The sequence below is a fragment of the Hipposideros armiger genome, unplaced genomic scaffold (genome assembly GCF_001890085.2).
Source record: "Hipposideros armiger isolate ML-2016 unplaced genomic scaffold, ASM189008v1 scaffold_382, whole genome shotgun sequence".
In the NCBI taxonomy this organism is placed as follows: domain Eukaryota; kingdom Metazoa; phylum Chordata; class Mammalia; order Chiroptera; family Hipposideridae; genus Hipposideros; species Hipposideros armiger.
The window spans coordinates 1,174,723-1,197,479 of NW_017731732.1; the positions used below are offsets into that span (position 1 = coordinate 1,174,723).

Genomic DNA, 22,757 nt, shown 5'->3' on the forward strand with positions numbered 1-22,757 from the left:
CAATTTTCCCAACACCATTTATTAAATAGGCTATCCTTACCCCATTGTAACTTCTTGCTTCCCTTGTCATATACTAACTGCCCGTATAAGCCTGGATTTGCTTCTGGGCTTTCTATTCTGTTCCATTGATCTATATGCCTATTTTTATGCCAATACTAAGGTGCAGTCTTGAAAGTAACAGTTGTTTAGCATTGCTGTGCCAGTCTGAGGAAAACTTTCAGATGAAAAAGTCGTGCTCGCGTGGTAATTGGCACTTTAGGGAGGTCAACCAGTGGGAGCACTGGGGTGCCAGATAGACTGGGAGTTTGAGATGAGAGGCAGCCGGTCCAGGAGACAGCCATGGAAGTCCATTCATGTACTCTGTTCAAGTTATCAAGCCAACATGAAGTTAATTATTTAAAACTTTAATTACGACAGAAGTAAAAAGAGAAAGGCCTGTAATCTCACACCCTAGAGACAACAGTTGGTGTGTAGTCTTTGAGATGTGATTCTTATGCTGGTGCTGGCATATGATATAATATTGGTACTGTACTTGCTCTATTTCAAACACACTATAATGGAATTTGTTTGACGGTTTGCAGGACGAGCTGCCGATCCAAGTTTGTGGTAGTAAGAATGGTGAGAAATAGAGAAATCTAAGAAATCCCATAGAAGGAATTAATGAAGCTTAGAGAGGACTGGAAGGAAGGAATCAGCAATATTGCCCACATTTTCAGCCAAGGAGTATGGTACCGTTACTTATAGGTAAAAGTCAGACAGTGATAAGAAAGGATACGGATTGTAACTTAGAGTTAATGAGTTTGAGGCAAAGATGAACTATCCTGAGGGAGCCCTGCTGAATGACTTGGAAATACAGGGAGAAGAGTTTCTGTTGGGATGTGTTGTTGGGTGTTATTTTGAAAGGTTCATGAGAGCTGAAGCCTTCACCGAGTTGTCTCTTAGGGAACGGTGAGGAGAGTGGGGCCCTCGGGCACTTAGGGCAAAGCAGCTTACTGCAGTGAAGTGGGCGAGATTCGGAAGTGCAAGAAGCCTTCTCCACCTGTTACCATCCCGAGTGCCTCAGCTTGTCTCTGATAAAGACTCAATGAATGTCTGCTTAATGACAGAGGAAATCAGAAAAATATTTCACGAGTCTTTGAATATAGTCTAAAAATAAAGTATTTTTTCCCAAGGTAAAAGCTGTGTACTCCAAGAAAATTAGACACTTCAGAATCATAAAAAGGAAAAAGAAACCCCTCAAAATTAAACCAACTGGAGCAACCACTGTTAACATTTTGGTATATTGCTTTCAAGTCTTTTTTTTTTCTGTGATTTTTTTTTCTTACAATTGAGACATACTGTGTATATTTTGTATTTTCACCTAATATTACAGCTAAATATGTTACTGAAAAATCTTTGTGTCATTTTAATTGATTGCTGTGAACTGGTCTCTAGTAAATCCTCTTCCTGTTGGACATGGAGGTCATTGGTGGAAGTCTTAAAGGGAAGGTAGGAATTAGCTAGTTGGCCAGAGAGACACAGAGAATACAAAAGCAAAAAAGGGGAAAAGGATGGCATGTTTGGGGAAGTCACAGAAGTCCTAAATTCTGTCACTGTTTGAATATTTAAGGGGGTCAGTAAGTGGCTTTCTGTTCATTAGTTCTTAAGCTGTATGTCTTTTGCCCTCTTCACTTACCATGACGTAGTGTGATATTGTTTGTTAAAGAGTTCTGTAAAAAACATAATTTAGACTTGAACTGTAGTACATACCCTAGTAAATTGAAGGAAATAATCCACCAGTGTATTATTAGTAAAATAATAAAAATTGAACATTTTCAAACACTAAACAGATATCGAACAATACCCAAAAAGGAGGGAAAAAGGAACCACAATTCTGAAGTAAAAAAGTGTACCATCCTTTTCACTTAAGATTTGAATAACTTTTAATTACTCTCTGCTATTTCCAGCCATTTGTAATATATACCAATTGCTAGTTTCATGTCAGTGGTTCCTCTGCTTCTGTGAGCCACAGAGATTTTTCTAATGACCTTCCGGAAGGCTCCTGAAGGCTGTCCTCACCTCTCTTGTGGAGGAATCTGACTAACCTCCTCCCTTCAGCAGACTCTCTCCTTTGGTACTTCTTCCTGGAGCAATGTCTTCGTTTGAGCTTCTTTAGCAGGTCGGGCTCCTCAAGTGACAGGTTCTCCTCTGGGCAGGAGCTGACTTCTACTGACTGAGCACATTTGGCTTTTGAATGGACAGTATTTATTTCAAACCCCAGCCAACAAAGATTAGGTGGTTAAGCTGGAAGCCTTTCATAGCATCATTAGGAAAAGATTTCTTCATATCACCTGTCAAATCAACAGAAACAATATTAGCACCACAAAACTAAACCCAGAACATTGAAGAACAAAGTGGAGGAAAACAGTGTCTTCCTTAAAGGAGCGTTTAAGAACGGAGTAAAGGAATACATTCTTCTGCTTTAGAAGCATCAGAGTTTAATGTAGTTGAGCCAGTTTTCACTGAGTTTGTTGTAGGGCCGGAAGCTGGGGGTGCATAGACCATAAAAACAGAGCTACCTCTTCACTGACCGGAGCTCTCCACATGCTTTAAAGGGAGCGCTCAGCCTGAAGGGTAGTTAATTTGACTAAAGGGAGAAGATTTGGTGACTTTTGTTTTAGAAATTGCACTCATGCTTGGAAAAGCTTACTTTTGATATATTTGTCACTCATTATCATTTACTTGTGGTTTGTGTTTCAGTTAGTTTTGTGGACTGGATTTATCTTATATTTATAATTTGGAATGTTTTTGTGTCTTTCAGCTTTAGGGTACTTAAGCAATACAATAACTCCAAAGCCATTTTAGGTAAAAATAAATTAATTCATACTCTACTCATGTTCTAGGACTCTTTTTGGTGATGAGAAACCAATTTTATTGTCTTTAAGATTAATTTAATTCTAAGATCACTTTAGTGCAGTACTTCCTGTTTGAAGTCCTTGGGCCAAAGGGATGATGAGGAAAATGCAGCCATGAAGTCCCTGAAAAGGAGAGGTACACTTTTCCTCAGAAAATTTTTGAGAAGTTGGAATGGTGGCCTTTGCAGCAAGAAGTTTTCAATTAATACTTGAGAACTTACTCTATAATGTAATGTGTTGGTTGGCACCGCTGGCTGAAGTGAGCTTCTCTAGTTACAAGTTAGACCTTCTTCCTTTTGCAAATGTAACCTATTTGTTTTTCCTTCTTTTAGCATAATTCTCCATCCAGTGATGACAGTTCAGACTATAGCCTTGACTCAGATGTTGAACATACAGAAAGTTTCCACAAAAAAAGAACTGGTTTCTACAGGGATTATGACATTCCATTTCCTCAGGTATCGCCTTTTATTGTAATAAAGTATACATAATATCAAATTTACCATTTTAACCATTTTTAAATGTACAATTCACTGGCATTAAGCACATTCATGGTGTTGTGCAACCATCCCCACCATCCATCTCCAGAACTGTGTTTCCTCCCAAACAGAAGCTGTGTCCCCGTTAGGCAGCAGCACCCCAGCCCCCTCCAGCCCCTGGCGACCACTGTTCTTTCTGTCTCCATGAACCTACCTACTCGAGGGGCCTTATGTAGGTGGACTCATGTAGTATCTGTCCTTTTGTGTCTGGCTTTTTATACTTAAGTGTCCTCAGGGTCCATCCGTGCTGTAGTGTGTGGCAGAATTTCCTCCCTTTTAAGCTGACTGACATTCCCCTGCATATGTAAGCCACCTCATGGTGTCTGCCAGTCTTTTCTGTGGCCCTCTGATTCTTCTCTGTGGCCTTTACAGTTGAGCTTGCTCAGTGAGTGGCTATCGAATAAGAAGGTTTTAATAAAATGTCTTCTTTAAAATTTAAAAGGAATTATCCTCTAGTTAATAATTTTATCCAGTTAGGTGCATATTAGAATATATATGTGTATTATCCACAGTGTGCCTCATGGTTTTGGAGTGAATGATGCTGCATTTCATTTCTCAGAACATTCTAACAGCTATTCATTGGAATTATTTTTACTACTAATTGCAAAATTTTAATTAGTCCTGTTCAGCAAATGCTAATGTGTTGCTTAAATGTCATCATTTGCAGTTGGATTTTTCTTTTTTTTTTAAGAAATACTCAAAAGTCATTTGGAGACTCTTCCAGTGAGGGGGGGGGGGCAAAAACCTCAGGATGGGCATTGCTATTTTTGACAATGTCAAGTAATGAGATTTTTAAAATTTCAAAATATCAGGCAATGAGATTTCTGAGCTCTTGATTCATACGCTGTCACTAAAAGTAACTCCAGAAGAGGAGATACAGAATATTTAAAACAGTGGCAGAAGCATTGCAATAACTGCATAGCCTTGTTTGTGGGCCGCTCTGCATGACAGGGTCAGTCTGTAGTACAGACAAGAGCACATTTGTTTTAAGTGATTCGTGTTTTCTTAAACACTATAGTTATTTATTGTCATTACACTGATCTCTGTATATCCCTGCAGACTCAATGTAATTGTTTTTGTTTCAAAAATTAAATTTAAAAAGGGTAATTTTTTTACACATACCCATGTTTCATTTCCAGTGCTCTGTTTCTTCACGTAGAGCTGAGTTTCAATCTGTTATCATTTTCTTTTAACTTGGGGCACTTTATTTAGTCTTTTTATTAACATTTCTTATAGCTCGAGGTTGCTGTCAGTAAATTCTATCAGCTGTTATTTGTTGGGAAATTGTTTATTTCGCTATTTTTAATAACTATATTAACAACTTACAGAAAAGGTGCCACAACAGCCCCTGTGTGTCTTTCAGCCAGACCCATGCTTAGCACTTTACTGCTGGTGATTTGCTCTCCCCTCCTCTCCTCTTCCCAGGGTGCTGATTTGCCTTTAAACCCACCAATTAGGTTCTTCATTTCAGTATTTGTATTTTTCACATCTAGAAATTATTTGATTCCTTTTCAAACATTCAAATCAAATTTTTTTTTTTTTAAGCTGAGCCATCCTGCCACCTGTTGGCAGCTCAGTGGATGCTCAGCTTGGGCCAGGACACGAACCACTGTTGCTCAGAGCTCAAACTCTTGAGCGAGTTCTTAACCAACTGAGCCACTCGGCCAGCCCTCAAAGCACTTTTTATAGCTTTCAGCTCTGCTGAAAGTATCATGTCTTTTACTTGAAACTAGCAAGCACAGGTATATTGAAGCCTGTGTCAAATAAATCCATTGTCTGGAGTCCTTATTTCTATTACTTGTTGCTTTTGTGGCTCTCTTTCATGGGTCTTGCCTGGGTGTTTGTTTTTGTACTGTGTGCTGAGCAATGTATTTGCAAAATATAGTGTATTATATCAAAATAATTTGAGGCCTAGGGTGATGTTCATTTCCTCCAGAGAGGATTTTCACATGCTCCTTCCAGATTCCTAGTGACCCTCACAGACTTTATTCCAGTGTCAGGACTTGAGACTTTTCTGGGCCAGTGATGACCTGAGGTTGGACTGCAGCCTCCACATCACAGTTTGAGATTGCCCTCAAATTAGTGGGTGGGGGTTGCTAAGTCGTCCACTTTTTCCAGACTCTGGACTCTCCTTATCTTCCTGGAGATTAAAGGGGTAATGGGAGTGCTGCTGGACCTCAGCCAATGCGGTGCACTCGGGACTGTGATCTGCTCCATGGATGGCCCAGTGTCCTTCACTAATTGTTAGCTCTCCGATGGCTACGGTGGACTTGGAAAAAAATACCTTGTCTATCTTTATCTTCTCTGTTTCTTTTTTTCTTTTTTTGGTGGTTGCATGTTTATTGGGGGTTTTTAAATTAAAATTTATTGGGGCGACAGTAGTTAGTAAAATTACATAGGTTTCAAGTGTACAATTCTGTTATACATCATCTACATATCACATTGTGTGTTCACCACCCAGAGTCAGTTCTCCCATCACCGTATATTTGACCCTGTTTACCCTCATCTACCATCCCCCCACCCCCCTCTGGTAACCACTGTACTGTTGTCGATGAGTTTTTGTTTCTTTCTTTGTCTTGTTTCTTTGTTGCTTTCAGTTTTATATCCTACATATCAGTGAAATCATATGGTTCTGTCTAGTGTTTCTTAGGAGGAAGACTGCTCTGATCTGTTATGTAGCCTGCTGTTAGGAGAAGAAAAAGTCCGTGCCATTTCCCCCATGTGTGTTTTAGAGTTGACTCATTGAGATTAGAAAATGCCCTACGTACATCCTAAAACCCCATTTTCTTAGATAACAGGGATCTGCTATATAACTTCTACAAAATCACAGTTCCAAAATTGAATGTAGTGGTAACATCCAACTATTAAATTAGAGGACCTGGTATATCTTCCCGTTCGGCCTGCTTGTCCCTCCTAGTCCCGAGTGTCACGTTTGCAGAGATTGTTTGTGGCCAGCAGTGGATGTGGCCTAATAACCAGTCAGCACGATGGTTGGAGGAGTCAGTCTTTTATCTCCTTCTCGGGGCTTAGGTAACACTTGCCCAACCCTGCTGGTGCATGGTTTTGTTCCTTCAGAGTGAGGAGCATGCGCGGTCGAGGGAAACAGATCAGCGCCAACCGGCCACTCTGTGTATGACCTGTTCAATTCAGGGCTTCCTGAGGCTCGCTCCATGGTGGGGGCTCTGGGCCAGACCAGCCCTCAGCAAGAGATGCAAGCCTTCCGCTGCCCAAGGGGCCCTGGCCAGTGTCTGCCTCATTCGAGGACTTTTAGGAATATTTCAGTTGGGAAAACTAGGGAGGAGATGAATTGAAAGGGATACATATATTTTAAAAAGAAGGAGTATGGAGATTATGTTTGTAAAGGCTGTGAAAAATCAGAGAATTGAATTAATATTAAGATTTTAAAACTTTCGATGAGTGTCTAATCTCTAGAGAAAAATTCCTAACCATTAATAGAGTAATCTTTAGGTATAAAGCATTGAAATATATCATTTGAAGTATTCATGCCGTCACATTTTTTATAAAAGGAAAAGTAAGACCATTCAATTAATTAATGTTCAACTTAATCTAAGCAATTACTTTTAGTTTTATTTTCATAGTGGCTTTTTTAAAACTGTCAGAAACATTGCCTTTGGCTATAATTATAAATAAATCCCCATCTGCATTTCTGAAGTGCTTAACTGAGAACAGTTTATAAACTTTCAAAGTACTGCTTAAAACAAGTCACAGATCTAATAGTCTTCAGAATTTTAAATTGAAGAGTTAATTGATTTTCTTGATTCCTTTAGTTATATATTTTCTCTGTTTTATAATTACTGAAAAGAACTTAATATTTTGCTGCATTTTATTAAAAACACATAGTCTCATATTGTTATCCTTCCAGGGCAGTATTTTTATATGACATTTAAAATGTACTAAGCTGAAGATAAATCATGGTCTGGGTTTTTCTGGATCCTCAATTGTAATTATGTGCAATTCTTTTTCTTGCTTATAAGAAATTGACAGAAGATATGATAGAACTGATAAAAATATTTCAGGGAATAAAGATAGACTTGAATACTATGATTAAACTTCTAGGACTAAAGTGTGTTCTTTGTTTTTACATGTTTTAGTAAAGAAGCAATGAAATTAATAATATATAGTAATAAAGAGTTCCTAATGAGCAATTTATTTACTAGATATCTTTCATTTCTAGGGAAATCTCCATATTTTGTAGTAGACGTCAGATAAAAACATTTTTTCATAAGATTCTCCAAACATATAGTTTTTTTAAAATTAAATATATGCTTAAACATGTATGATGGGAATTTTTCAATGTTAGGAGAGTATATGTATTTTCTCCCCCTCCCCAAGCTATTTTACTACCTTTGCTTATTTTAAAAAAGACCTCTTTTGTTTTGGGAGAAGGAATTCACGTATAGGGTGTGGATTTTTAAGTGTCCTGTGTGTACCAATGTTGAGACATGGGACATGGAAAACAAAAAGTAAATAAAACATACTCACCAACAAGGATCAATGAACATTATGGGATTAGATAGTATCAGAGTAGCATTTAGTTTTAAATAGTGTCCTAGATAAGTACTGACCAAGAGTCAGAAGTAATAACTGTCTTTCCCCTTCTTTCTCCTGACTCTCTGGGGGAGGAGAGATGTCCTGCGTAACTGTCAATTCCTATATATAACTGAAAAGTCCTGGTAATGATTGTTCATTTTCACTTAGCGTGGACATATATCAGGAAGCTACCTGACATCAAGGAAGAGTCAACATAACAAACAGTATAAAAACAGAGAATATGGTGAGTACAGCACCTACAGTGATGACAACTTCGGTGCCTACAGTGATGACAACTTCAGTACCTACAGTCAGGGGACAGAGGGAGATTTTGCCAGTCAGCTGAAACAATACAGACAAGCTAAAGAAACCTCTAGTACTGCTTTAGGATCACCATTTTCTAAAGAACCAGGGAAGAGACCAAGAATGAAAGGAATTCAGCAAGGTAAGCTTGCAGCTTTCAATCTGTTTTTGAATATGAGAACCTTATTAAAACAGGTAGCTGTGGGGGTGAAAACTTGAGTTTCTTAGCCCTTTCTCAAGATCAGCTTATTCTTGTGGTTCCTGAATTTGTTTTTATTTATTTTGTAGACCTTGGAGACAAAAATCCACAAATATTTCAATCTCATGGTATCAATATTTGAATTAGAAAGATATCCTAATATTTAAGAAGTATAAAACAAGTTTCTTGCTATGTTTCCCCTCCCTTCAGTATGATAGCAGTCTACTGATAAAAAATAACCTACGTTTTTCATTGTCTCTGTTACTCTACGGATTATTTTATGTATTTTAGACTTGTGAGGACGGAATTCTGGGGGGCTATTCTATTTTTAGGCTTTAAAGTGTGACAGTCACCTCTGCTGTGCAAGTGTACTTAAGACTATGGACATCCTTCAAGGCTGGAAATAAGAACATATTCTAAAGAAATTTCTAGAATCATCACCTATTCATCTGCTATGTTGAGGCACATTGTCCCTGGAAAGACCAGAGCAAGTTGTCATTGAAACCATGAGTCACATAAGGGTCAAATCAATCTTGAGAGTTGGCCAGTCAGTGTGTCTGTTTCAAGAAAACTGGAGCAAGATGAGGCTAAGGTTATATAGTGAGCACCCAGCCCATCCTTCATTGTCATTGAGAAAAGGAATCAGTTATAAGTGAATTTGGTTATTTCCATGGGTTTATTTTTTTCTTGATTTCCTAGCAACATTCCTTGGAAAAATATGAATCTAGACTTTGCTGAACAAAAGAGAAAGGAATTTATACATCTGCTACTGTAATTATAAGCCTGTTCCTGGAGTCTAGACACAGTGGTGTCACGGTCATTCCACATGGAATATAGAGGCCTGGTCATAACCTGGGGTTTTTCCTTTCAGGCTTTCTCTCCCTATCCTGTTAAAGAACTGAGTACGGCATTTTATTTTTGACATTCATTTTCCCCTGGATTATGAAAGTAATATATAGTCAAATGCAGAAAACTTTTGCTATGTGTAGAAAAGATAACCCAGCAGAGATCAAAGATAGAACCAAATAATTTGAATTCCTACATCTAGGGATAATTACTGTTTACATTTTCAGTATATATTCTTTGAGAATTTTTCTGACAATTATTTTTTAACAAAATATACATACTGTTGTAATTTGTTTTTTTACCCTTAATTTTGAACTGTATCTCATTCTTATGTTAATGAGTAGCTTTTAATGCCTGCATTGTATTGAATGAAATAGGTAAACCATAATTTGTCCAACAAATTGTTAGGTTAGTGTGATAGTAATTATTTGAGATTTAAGTTGAACCAGTTTTTTAAAATTCTGTGATTAACCCTGCATATTTATGCATATCTCTGAAAACATCTCAGCAAACTTTTTTTTTTTTTTAAGATTGTATTGGGGAATTGGGGGAGGGGAACAGCATTGGGGAATCGGGGAAGGGAAACAGACAAGTTGCTGTCCTTTTGTTCTTCAGTCTAGTTGTGGAGGACGCTGCTTCACTGGCCCATGTTGGTATTATCATTGCGCTCTTCCCGGGTGAGGCAGATCGGTTGTTGGCCTCTGGATGGCTGCTCACGGCGGCTCTTGGCAGCTCACGCCAGCTGCCAGCCGCTCACGCTGGCTGCCAGCCACTCACCGTAGCTTATGGCAGCCCACTGCAACTTCACTGCAGTCTATACTGTTGCCGGCAACTCACGGCAGCCCAGCTCCAGGTCGAGCTGTTGTTCACCATCTTAGCTGTAGAGGGCAGTGTCACTGGCCCTCAAGTGGGATCTGAACCCAGGCCCTGCTGCTCAGAGCTGGCGTCCCAAGCCCTCTCTTAACCAACGCGCCACTCGGCCAGCCCAGCAAACATTTTTTTTAAGAATAAATTCTGAAATGTAGAATTGAGTCAAAAGACCTAGGCACACATTTGAAGATATTTGATTCATACACCAACTTGATACCAAAAAAACGATGTACCAGTTTATAACACCCCAGCCAGTATGTGAAAATGCCAAACTCTAAATCCCTACCATGCTTTTCTTCAAAGTAAAGATTGCTATGTCAATTTTAAATTTTAATTTCTTTGATTTCTTTTAATGAGGCGAAACATTTTTTTTTATATATTTGTTGGCTGTTTTGTAGGTTTAAGATCATTAGAAAACTTACTAGTTCAATATGACTTTGGTAAACTGAGAGAATTCACTTTGTAACTTCCTACCCTAATATATAATTTTTGTAATTACAGTATCTTTTAAAATACTTTTGTGGTGGCCAGTTAGCTCAGTTGGTTAGAGCGTAGTGCTCATAACACCAAGGTTGCCAGTTCGATTCCCACATGGGCCAGTGAGCTGCACCCTCAACTAGATTGAAAACAACAACTTGACTTAGAGCTGATGGGTCCTGGGAAAACACACTATTCCCCAATAAAATATTTATTTATTTATTTATTTTATATTTAATATATATATTTAAAAAGTATTTTTAAATTCTAAGTTTTTCAAAAGTAAAATACAAGTATAAGTTTTATTTGGAGGTGTGTGTGTGTGTGTGTGTGTGTGTGTTAGTTACCTACTCAAAGTTATCAATAGAAACTCAATTTACTACAAATTAGCCACTAATACTTACAGTGTCTTCCTTAGAGATAAATATAATATTTAATTCTCTTAAAAACAAAAAGCCTTGTTAATTGCTTATTCTAAGGAAAATTGAAAAGAATCAAACTAGATTTGACTTCTCCAGCTATGTACATCCTTGTTCCTTGCCTTCCTTATGTTCTTAACATTCTTTAAGAAACAAAAGAATAAGAAGCAGTGCCTAGGAAGTAAAATGTAAGGATTGAATTAATTGTTTTCACTGAATTTGGAGGGGAAAAAAGGAATGTACTGTACATTATAGACTGTTTGAAATAAGCTGTCCCCTACAAACTAACATATTGACAGCTGTGCTATTTTTCTATAATATTTGAAGTATATTTTAACTTTTTTAGGTATTGAACAGAGGGTTAAAAGTTTTAACATTGGTCGTGGACGAGGTTTGCCGAAGAAAATCAAACGCAGAGACCGTGGGGGAAGAGCCAGTAAAGGGTCCAATGTGTTTTCAGGAACGGATGACTTTCAAGAGGTACTGAGAGTTTACACTCAGTGAGGAGAGGGCCTTCTCCATCGTTTGACTGATTTGGCTACAAAGGAAGCACTGTGATTTAAATGCTACTTTCCTAATAAATGAAAAACTTCCAGTTCAGATCTGATGAGTATATATGAGTTCCAAAAAAAGAATTGTTGTTTTAATTAGTTATGATACTAGTTAGATTTAGGTGACTTCAAAATAAAATTGGTATCTTTGAAAGCGCCTCAAAGCAAAAGTGATGTCTGAAAGCAGAAATGTGGGTTCCATTAGCCTTCTGTTGTGCTTCCTCCCTAAGAGTCACCTTCCACAGATGCAAATGGCAATAAAATGCTAATAGCCCAATATGTAGCAGGGCCAAGAAGGGAGGTGGTGCTAAATGAACTACTTATTAGAGTTGAAAGCACTGAAAGAGAAGAAAAGGAAATATAAATGGTTGGGAAGATGAATTGATGAACTGTGCATATGGTAGACATTGAGTAAATACATGTTGACTTGAACGTGTACATTTCAACCTTGTAGCGACTTTCAGGATTACAGCGTCCAGTTCCTGTATTCTGCAACATTTCCAGTGAGGTTTGATCGAATTTACAGAGCAAGGCTGGGATATAAAGCTACAATTTTGAGACCAAGGAGATAGCAATATATTGTAACTGGAAAATGCTTGGTTTTCCAATCTCTAGGCTTAAAGATAATGGGCATAGATGCCTTTATATGTACTCCTTAGAACAGCGGTTCTCAACCTTCCTAATGCCGCGACCCCTTAATACAGTTCCTCATGTTGTGGTGACCCCCAACCATAAAATTATTTTTGTTGCTACTCTATAACTGTAATTTTGCTACTGTTATGAATCGTAATGTAAGTATCTTTTTGTTTTCCGATGGTCTTAGGCGACCCCTGTGAAAGGGTCATTTGACCCCCAAAGGGGTTGCGACCCACAGGTTGAGAACCGCTGCCTTAGAATATTACTTAGGGAGATGTAAACAGGTATGATGTAAAAAAGCTCAGATAAGCTTGTGAAACCCTGCACATGCCACTCTACCCTCAGGTCTCTGAGTCGGCATTAATGTATAAAGGCTCTGAGTAGCTTGGGCACAAAGAAGCCTGCTTTATATTCTATGGGATAGCAGCTTCGGAAACAAGCTGAGGATTTCCGGGTGGTTGTACGCTGCCTGTCCATCTTCCTACACCAGCAGACCTCTGGAATGTGCTGCTCTCCGTAGATTAAATTAGTGTAATGCTTTGTTTTCCAAGAAAGCATTCTCCTACATCCATCGCTCACACTCTGTACCTGGAAAACTCAGCATTCGAAAAGCATGGCGTCAAATAAGTGACCGCCTGCCTCTGAGCATCGGTTTGCTAATCAGTAAAAGGAGAGGACACATGGTATTAAATTAGCTCTAAGGACCCCTTCAAGCACTAACATTTTAAATGTTTATAGATCTGGGCTGCAACTAAAAGATTCTTTGTTGTGTAATAGAAAATCAGTAAGTTCTTTCTTTTGCATTCATCAGATTTGGACTATTTTAAAACATGTTATCAAGATTAAAATATGTTACTGACTGCCTCAGTTTATTGGCTATCATGAGAGATTTCTTCTTGTGATTCCGGAAACAAGCAGAAGAGTGCCAGAGCCCAAGACAGCAGCCATGTTCAGGAGGGGCTGGGGAAGACCCCTCTAGGGCGAGTGGGCATGCTCAGTGGTCAGCATGTCCACCGCTAGTACTAGCCTTTTCAGGGATCCCTGCACATCCACACTCACTTTCTTGAAAGCTCAAGGGTGGTCACAGAGCAATCAATCTTTTGATGGATTTTAAAGACTTACTAATTCTGTTGGCCATAAAACTTTTTTTTAGTCTTTATAGTAACTAAACATTTTTTAGTCTTTATAGTAACTATTACATTTTCTGTAAATATATATTCTTTTCATGGTATGTATGGCTATACATTTTAATACCTATTTAATATTTCATGTTAAATTTAAATGAAATTTTTTTTTGCAGTATAATAAACCAGGGAAAAAATGGAAGGTTATGACTCAGGAATTTATCAATCAGCACACAGTGGAACACAAAGGAAAACAAATCTGTAAATACTTTCTGGAAGGGAGATGTATTAAGGTAAATTCATAGGAATATCATAAACCCTTTTACTTCCAAAGTACTCTTTAAAACTTAAGTCTTTTGGGGGTGGCTGTTTCTTTCATTTCTCATATAGTTGTAATAAATCTGGTTCTTCAAAATGTATCTTGCATGGAAATACTGTACACCAGAACTCATTTAATTATATCCTGGGACAACATTATAATTTGTTGAAACCAGATTTTTTTTTTATGATTTTTTTTTTAATTGGGATATTGGGGGAAGGGAACAGCGCTGGGGAATCGGGGGAAGGGGAACAGACAAGTTGCTGTTGTTTTGTTCAGTCTAGTTGTGGAGGATGTTGCTTCACTGGCCCAATTTGGCACCATCATTGCGCTCTTCCTGGGCAAGGCAGATCAGTCGCCGGCTTCTGGACGGCCGCTCACTCCAGCTGCTGGCCGCTCACGCTGGCTGCTGGCTACATACGGTAGCCCATGGCAACCCACTGCAGCAGGGGCTGCAGCCTACACCGTCGCCAGCGACTCACGGCAGCCCAGCTCCAGGTTGAGCTGTTGTTCAGCATCTTAGCTGTGGAGGGCAGTGTCACTGGCCCTCATATGTGGGATCCGAACCAGGGCCCTCTGGCATCCCAAGCCAGTTCTTAACCATCGCGCCACTCAGCCGGCCCCAGATTTTTTTTTTAACAAACACAATGCTGACTGTGTGGCAAGTGGTTACTAATATTAGATGTTTCAGTCTTTACAGTGACCCTAAGAAGTAGTTACTGTTATTGTCCCCACTGTAAATGTGGCCACACCAAAGGGTTAAATGAGTCCCCACAGTAGCTCATCTGGACATGGTGAGTGCAGATGGGACCCAGGCAGGGTCCCCTGAGGCCACCTCACTGTGCTGCCTCTGCATGGTGCTACGCCCACCATCTTGGGCAGGAACTCCAGGGATTGTTTATTATTAGCTCATCATTTAAAAACTGAAGATAGAACCATAGTTACGAGTACACTGTGAAATGCCATGGAGAAAACTCAGTCCAGTGATTTCTTTTTTTCCCTTCTCTCTTCCTTTTTTCCTTCCTTCCTTTCTTCCTTTTCTTTTTGTGAACAGGGGGATCAGTGTAAATTTGACCACGATGCAGAGTTGGAGAAGAGAAAAGAGATCTGCAAATTTTATTTACAAGGATACTGTACCAAAGGAGAGAACTGTATTTACATGCATAATATCCTTTACTGAAAATACTTAACCAGCATACTGAGGTGTAAAAGCATCATTGAGGGTTTTAAAAATCGTAAGTACAGCCTAGAAATCCTCATTTGGCTTTAAATTTAAAATAGCACATTACATAAATCAAGTCAAGTCAGCCCTTGTACTTTAAAAGGGCAAACTGAGTTTATTCTTTAGGGAAATGGAATAACTTCCCTTGGGAAAAAAAAATCTATGCAATAAAGGTACTTTATATTTAATATACTCAGCTTGTAAGTATTTTAAGAGCCTGTGCTTCCTGAAGGAGTTGTTAGCAAAATATTTATTCTATGGCTTAATTATTTTACTTAATAAAGTATCATTGTGGAATATTATAAAATCAAAGTCTCATCAAATCTTACCCTCCAGTGATAAACACTGTTTATTCTTCCCTACTTATTCCTTAGGAAGTCTATACATCTAAATTGTACTCCTGCCCCCATCCAAATTGGTTTTCACTATACGAGGTCTGAAAACTAAATATGCGAACTCATCCTAGAAAAAGGGCTACACACCTCATTGCTGAATAGCACTACAGTTACCTTCGAAGTACCTCCCTTGGGAAGCTATGCACTGATGCCAGCACCTAGTCCACCCTTTAAAGCAATTTTGGAGCTCTTTTTCTAGAACGGCCATCAGAGCTCTCATTGTATTACCCTTGCTGCCCTGAGTGACATCAAAATGTCTTCCTTTCAATATTTCCTTTATCTTCGGGTAAAGAATGAAGTCATTGGGGGCCAGATCAGGTGAGTAGGGAGGGTGTTCCAATACAGTTATTTGTTTACTGGCTAAAAACCCCCTCACAGACAGTGCCTTGTGAGCTGGTGCATTATTGTGATGCAAGAGCCATGAATTGTTGGTGAAAAGATCAGGTCATTTTTGTCTTTTTCAAGCAGACTTTTCAGCACTTCCAAGTAGTAACCTTGGTTAACTGTTTGTCCAGTTGGTACAAATTCATAATGAATAATCATTGATACCAAAAAAGTTAGCAACATTGTTTTGACTCTTGATTTGGACTGACGGAACTTTTTTGGTCATGGAGAATTGACTGACTTCCATTGTGCACTTTGACGCTTTGTTTTAGGGTTGTATTGGTACACCCATTTCATCACCAGTGATAGCATGACCAAAACATCATCTTCCCTCTCCAAAAGGTCTTGGCAAACTTCGACTCTCCTTTGCTTTTGTTCATTGGTGAGCTCCTTCGGGACCATTTTTGCACACACCTTTCTCATGCCAAGATTTTCAGTTAAGATTTTCCTTACTGTTTCTCTATTGATATTTACTTGGTCTGCAATGCTTCTCATAGTCAGCTGATGATTTGGATGCACAATTCGACAAATTTTTGCAATGTTTTCGTCAGTTCTGCTCGTTACTGGCCGCCCTGACCTCTCTTCATTGGTGACACCTCTTCCCTCAGAAAAACATTTAAGGGGCGGCCAGTTAGCTCAGTTGATTAGAGCTCAGTGCTCATAACACCAAGGTTGCCGGTTCGATTTCTGCATGTGCCACTAAGCTGCGCCCTCCACTACTAGATTGGAACAACTGCTTGACTTGGAGCTGGTGGGTCCTGGAAAAACACACTGTTCCCAAATTTTAAAAAAAAGAAAGAAAAGAAAAACGTTTAATTCATTTGTACATTGCCATTTTCTTCATGGCATTACCCTGACATAAACTTGGACTAACATGTCCCTGATTTCATTTCCACTCTTGCCAAGTTTAATAAGAAATTTAATGTTTGTTCATTGCTCTAATTCAAGCTCAGACATTCTCGCGACAGCACACAGGAACACACAACAATAATAATGAATGCCACTCAGCAAGACACCACCACACATCCACATGAACACAGCTGTGAGACTGATACACCAAGGTTATGAAACCTTACCAAGCTATTTGTACAGTGTTGCCGATGTAAGCACACAGTGGCAAGTTCGCGAACTTAATTGTCAGGCCTCATATGTATATAGTTCTTTTAAAAACATATATGTATAATGTATCTTTCCTTGTTAACCCCCTCATCCCCAAATATCTAGCTGGTTACTCATACGTTTTAGGAGTCGTGGAGACCGCTCCCTCCCTCCCCATCTGAAACTCCATCTTTATCATGATGAAATGTTATACGTTCGATTTTGCTCTAGACCAGGGGTCAGCAAACTGTGGCTCACAAGCCACATGCGGCTCTTTGGGTACGTTCCATCCCAAAAGTTTGCCGACCCCTGGAAGAGCCAATCCTATCCCTCACAACAATTTAAAAATTATTCAAGAGCCATAAATATATTTTTATAAATAAGGAAAATTTAAAGTAATATTATAAATGAAACTATGATAGTTTTATTTTCATTTGCAATTTTACTTCAGAGCCACATGTTTGTACCCAAAGAGGCGCATGTGGCTCGCGAGCCTCAGTTTGCTGACCTGTGGCAGCTCTTCCATCTCAGAAGTTTGCCGAACCCTGCTCTAGAGCTTGCATTTGGTTCCTTGGGTCTGTTTGCCCTCATGCCTGTGTTGCTTTACTGTGATTGTTTCTGACTCACCAGCACACTGTGATATTTGGTAGATTCTCACATTTACTTTTCCAGATAAATTTTAAAATAGTCTTGTCTAGTTGAAGAAAAAAATAACCTAAAAGAGAAAAGGAAGTAAACAACCTCTGTTATCATTGATCTAAATGTAAACAGTAAAACCATACAAATACTGTATGGGTGAATTCCTTTATAACTTTAAAATGTGACTTAAAATCCAGAAGCAGTAAGGGAAAAGATTGAAAATTTGACTACATAAAAATTTTTAAATTTGCATAATGACAAAATATGTCCTAGGCAAGGTAAAAAGTAAATAATAAAATGGGAAAAGTTGTTTGCAACTTATATCATTTACAAGAAGTAACAGCTTAATATATGAGTTTCTAAACATTGAGAAGAAAAATAGTGCAAGAGACACAGATAATTCACAGAAAGAGAAATGCAAATGGCCCCAAAACATTTGAAAAGATGCTCAATCTTGTTCATAAGAGGAATGCAATTTAATCTGTGTCCCGAGATACCATTTGCAGCTATTCATTTGCAAAACTCCAAAAAAAATAAAAGTGTGATAGCAAAATTTGTTAGCAAGGCTTTGAAAAAGTAGATACACTCAAACCTTGTTGGTAGGAATGTAAAATGGTGCACCCTTGTGGAGGGGAGCTTGGCAGCATCTGGCAAAAATTACACAAGTTCACCCTCTGACGTAGCAATCCTACCATTTTGCAAATTCTGATGAATTAATGGATCTGGGCAGTGATTGCTGATGGCTGCTAAAATCAGGGGGAAAGTTGATGAGAAACTTTGTAATGGATTAATTGGGCTGACAACACCTGCACCAACTGATCAGTCTTAGCACTAAAAAGAAACAACCGGACATTAAATGCCTCTCGATATGATGCAGTTGGGAGTATTTTAACACCGGTGAAAATAGGAAAATTAACAAATAAATGATATGAGAGTGAAAGGGGAGGAGAACTCATAGAGATCAATGAAGGAATTTGAGAGGTGTATTAATGAGATGCCATTTGTGGATCATGTTTGGATCCTAATATGAACAAAGCAATTATAAAAAGACATTTTGGAAACAGTCTGAAAATTTCATATATTGACAGAGTAGTAGATAAAATTAATGTGTGAATTTTTCAGATTGATGATAAGGTTGTGACTTAAGAAAAATATTCCTTATCTGTTTGGCATAAATATGGAGATATTTACAGATTAAATGTATTTGGATTATGTTTTCAACACTCCAGTGTTTTTTAGGGAGAATTGTGATGAGAGTATGAGGGTGGCATAGACCTCACCAAATTGCCAGATGATGGAAATTGAACTTACGTGGCCAGCATGAGGAAGCTCATTGTATTATTCTCTCTACTTTGGTATGTTTGATAATTTTCAAACTAACTTTTTAAAAAGCCTAAGTAATCTCAACTCTTCAGAGATAACCATGCTAACAATATGGCAAAAAGTCACTTTTTTTTAATGCTAAGGTATGTATGTGTGAATGAATGTATACATGTGTATATCTTTTTGCATATAATTTTTTATAAAAATTTTTATTAAAATGTGATCCAGCCATGATTGTAAAGTTATATTTTTTATTTAACATTTACACCTTTAATTTATATAGATTCTATTTTAATATATGAGGTGCAGTAAGGAGCTTACTTTTTTCCAAATGGCTAACTCGGTGTCTCATCTTCACCAATTTAAAATGGCAGCATTAATCCCAGATCCTAAATATCTCTGTATGCACAGCTCTGCTTCTCTATATGACTATCATACATAGTGCTGTTTGACCTCTTTCCTCTATAAGAGTATGTTTGATATTTAGTAGGGCAAATAATCCTTTTTTTATCAAAATGTTATGATGTTTGTCTTATTCAAGAAACAGAAATAACTTTTCAGATTTCACATATTTCTTTAGAAACCAGATACCTTATTGAAATGTTTCTGAAAGCTTTCAGTCTATTCTTATGGTTTTTTCCCCAGAGTCATGCCATTTGTAAGTAATAATCATTTCTACCTCCTATTTAATTTTAACTGTATTGGCTACATGTTCAGAATAATGTTAAATAATAGTGATTGTGGCAGACATAATACATGCTTTTGCTTTGACTTGTGGCTATAGTTTTTTTAGATTAAGTTATGTATATTCTTATTTTACTAAGAGTTTTTTAAACTAAAAGAGGATTTTGAATTTTGTCAGTTGTCTCTTACAATTGCTAAGGTGATTGTATGATTTTTCTCTTTTGACCCTATCAGTATGATGATTGCAGTAATAAATTTCCTAAAACCACCCTGGAATTCCCTGAACATATACCACCTGAAAATGGTGTATTTTTCACTGTACTTATAGGTTTAATATTTTCTTTAGTAGAAGTTTGTCCCCAAAATCATAAGTAAGATGAGCCTATAGCTCTCACTGTTGGGATGTTTGACTTTAACCTGGCATATTAAACCCCTTATTTTCTTCATAGATATAAGCACTTGCTACAAAATTTATTTGTTTTGTGTAATATTTTATTTCATTGTAGACAGTAACAAGACTTACATAGTTAAAATACTATATATAGTATTTGCTATAACCATTATAAGTACTTTTTCTTTAAGAAATGTTTTCTGGTTTTAATAAAGTAAGAGAGATTTAAGATTTTTTAATGTTTTGCTGCAAAACTAAAATATTTAATCTTAAAATGAAACAAATTATCTGATGTGATTATAGAAAATTCAGTACAGTATGTATGTAGTAATATAGTCTTATTGATCCAGCAGTTACTTTTTTTTGTTTAAAAATACTAGAGTTTGATTTTGTTTGGTCTATTCCTTAATATTTTTATTTACATGAATTTCCATGCAAGTTCTATCATAGTGGGGCAAAATGTTACCAAGGAGACAACTGTAAATTTTCACATGATGATCTGACTAAAGAAACGAAGAAACTTTTGGACAAAGTGAGTAATAATTTTGCACCTTGATGATTTGTTAGTTCTCTCTACAGATTCATTTAACTTGAATCTTGTTTTCTAAATGATATTTTATAAAACTGCTGAGAACCCAAGGAATTGTTATTTATGTTTCATTAACACAGTGTGTTAGAAAAGCTGAAATAATGGGCTAGGAATTAAGAATCTTTCATTCTCATTCTGTTGTGCCATTAAAAAGCTAATTTACTTTGAGAAATATCCTTTTTTTGAAACTCATTCTCTTTATCAAAACTGAGTTAGCTGTCTATGACCCATTTCAACTTAATATTTTTCTGTTAACAAAATTAGTTTACTGAAGTCTTCACAATTTTAAATATGGGGAAGGAAGCTTGTTTTAAAATGGTCCTCTGCCAATTATTTTTAGGTGTTGAACACTGAAGAGGGACCCACAAATGAGGATGAAAGAGAGTTAGAAGAGCTTAGGAAACGCGGCATAACTCCCCTTCCCAAACCACCTCCAGGAGTGGGGCTCCTGCCAACCCCACCAGAACACACCCCCTTCTCCGATCCTGAAGATGATTTTCAGACAGAACTCTCAGATGATTTCAAGAAAATTCCATCTCTTTTTGAAATAGTTGTAAAACCTACTGTGGATTTAGCACATAAGATTGGGAAGAAGTAAGTTAAAATTTTCAAAAATGGTGGCATTTTGTCCTTTAGAAATTCTTATTAAGACACTCTGTTGTATCCATGTTAATCATGTAATTAAGCTTAGGAAGAGATAGCAGCTGTCTGGCATGCACCTCCATGTCCAACTACCTCTGTGGCCCCCTCACCTTCTGCTTCCTGCCATGGCACTTTCCCTATGGGGTCCTTAACACAGCTCAGAAATTCCACACAGCAGTCAGGACTAGAACAAGACCAATCAAAGCATTTACCTTTGGGCGGTAGGATTAGAGGTGATTGTCTTTGTACTTTGCATATTTTTCAAAATATCAACAATGAGTAAGTTCTAGAACAGCTGATAGTAGCAGCAATTAAGAAAACTATGGGCTAAAATGAAGGTACGATGTACATGTTGGTGTTTCCAGTTATAGATAATACAGAATAAATTGCTTAGTATCCAATTCTGATATAGAAAAACACACATAAACAATATCTATTCAAAAATGTGGCATGCTTTTTTGCTGCTTTCCTTTGAATCAGGAAATACTATTCTTTCTGTGTGCAGGCCACCAGCATTTTACAGCAGTGCCTCGCCACCAGGTCCACAATTTCAGGAAAGCAGCCCGCATCCTCAGCACATCTATAGTTCTGGGTCAAGTCCAGGTGCTGGAGCTAATAATATGTCTCAGGGGCACAGCAGTCCTGTGACGCACCCAGGCTCCCCTGGACATCACCCATGTGCAGGATCCATGCCACAGAGCCCACCTGCTCCATCTGCTCCACCTGGGGCTGTGGGTCCTCACAGTCACGCTGCGGTACTTGTTCCACTGGAAGCACCTTTGACAGCACCAAGTATGAGTGGTGCCTACCACTGCCCGGGCTTTGCAGAGCATGTGATGAACATGCCCAGAGAGAATCACTGTTCTCCAGGCTCATCACACCCACAGGGTCCTGGCGAAATGCAGCTCAGCGCCAGTTATGAGTCCCTACAGAACCCCGCCGAGTTTTATGATGATTACTACTCACAACATGCTGTACACAGTTTTCAGCTGCCCAGTAACTCTAGTGGTAAGTTTACCTTTTGAAATAACTCATTTCTAATATTAAATTTGGAGCCCCGTTTTCCATTTAAAGCGTGATAAGAATGTATGTTTTAAATCTAAGTAAAATTGGTGAAATTGAGACCTTAAAATACGTTTTAAATTTAACCAAACATTTGTAACAGATGACTTTTAAAAATATGTACAATCACAGTAATTTGACCATCAAATGTCATTATTTGAGCTTCAATTTCTTATACTCGCTGTGGTATTCTCTAGTGGAGTTTTTTGCTAACTCACTGCCTGTCTCTTTCCGTGTTTCATGTGTAGATGGGATGTGGCATGGTGAGTTTGCCCAGCATCAGCCTCCCATTGGTCAAGACTCACCTAACCATGGGTGTGGGTATGATGACAGCAGCAACATGACAGGCCCCGGCCCCCTGCCTGCACCAGGGCTCCTCCCCGCAGTGCAGAGAGCTCTTTTTGTCCGACTTGCTCAGAAGTACCAAGAAGATGAAGAACCAAGCAGCACCCAGTCTCAGAGGGCAACAAGCAAGGAAGAAGGTGTGTCAGGTGTTATGCTTCTCTGTTTGGGTCATTCAGCCCTTGACTAGGTTAAAGTCTGAGAACTGAGTTCCTCTGAACAGTCTACTCTAATTACTAGTTCACCTTGTAGCTCCTATCT

At 38.2% G+C, this 22,757-nt stretch overlaps 1 protein-coding gene across 2 annotated transcripts in view; it reads left to right on the top strand.

Moving 5' to 3' along the window:
- Positions 1-22,757, top strand: part of ZC3H6 (zinc finger CCCH-type containing 6) — a 57,218-nt gene that overhangs the window by 28,461 nt on the left and 6,000 nt on the right. For both annotated transcript variants that reach the window (XM_019662879.1, XM_019662880.1), the window contains exons 3-11: positions 3,227-3,349; positions 8,150-8,426; positions 11,442-11,575; positions 13,583-13,699; positions 14,780-14,891; positions 20,284-20,393; positions 20,791-21,044; positions 21,598-22,100; positions 22,403-22,636. In XM_019662879.1, the coding sequence (XP_019518424.1) occupies positions 3,227-3,349; positions 8,150-8,426; positions 11,442-11,575; positions 13,583-13,699; positions 14,780-14,891; positions 20,284-20,393; positions 20,791-21,044; positions 21,598-22,100; positions 22,403-22,636 (1,864 nt within the window). The remainder of the gene's footprint in view (positions 1-3,226; positions 3,350-8,149; positions 8,427-11,441; positions 11,576-13,582; positions 13,700-14,779; positions 14,892-20,283; positions 20,394-20,790; positions 21,045-21,597; positions 22,101-22,402; positions 22,637-22,757) is intronic.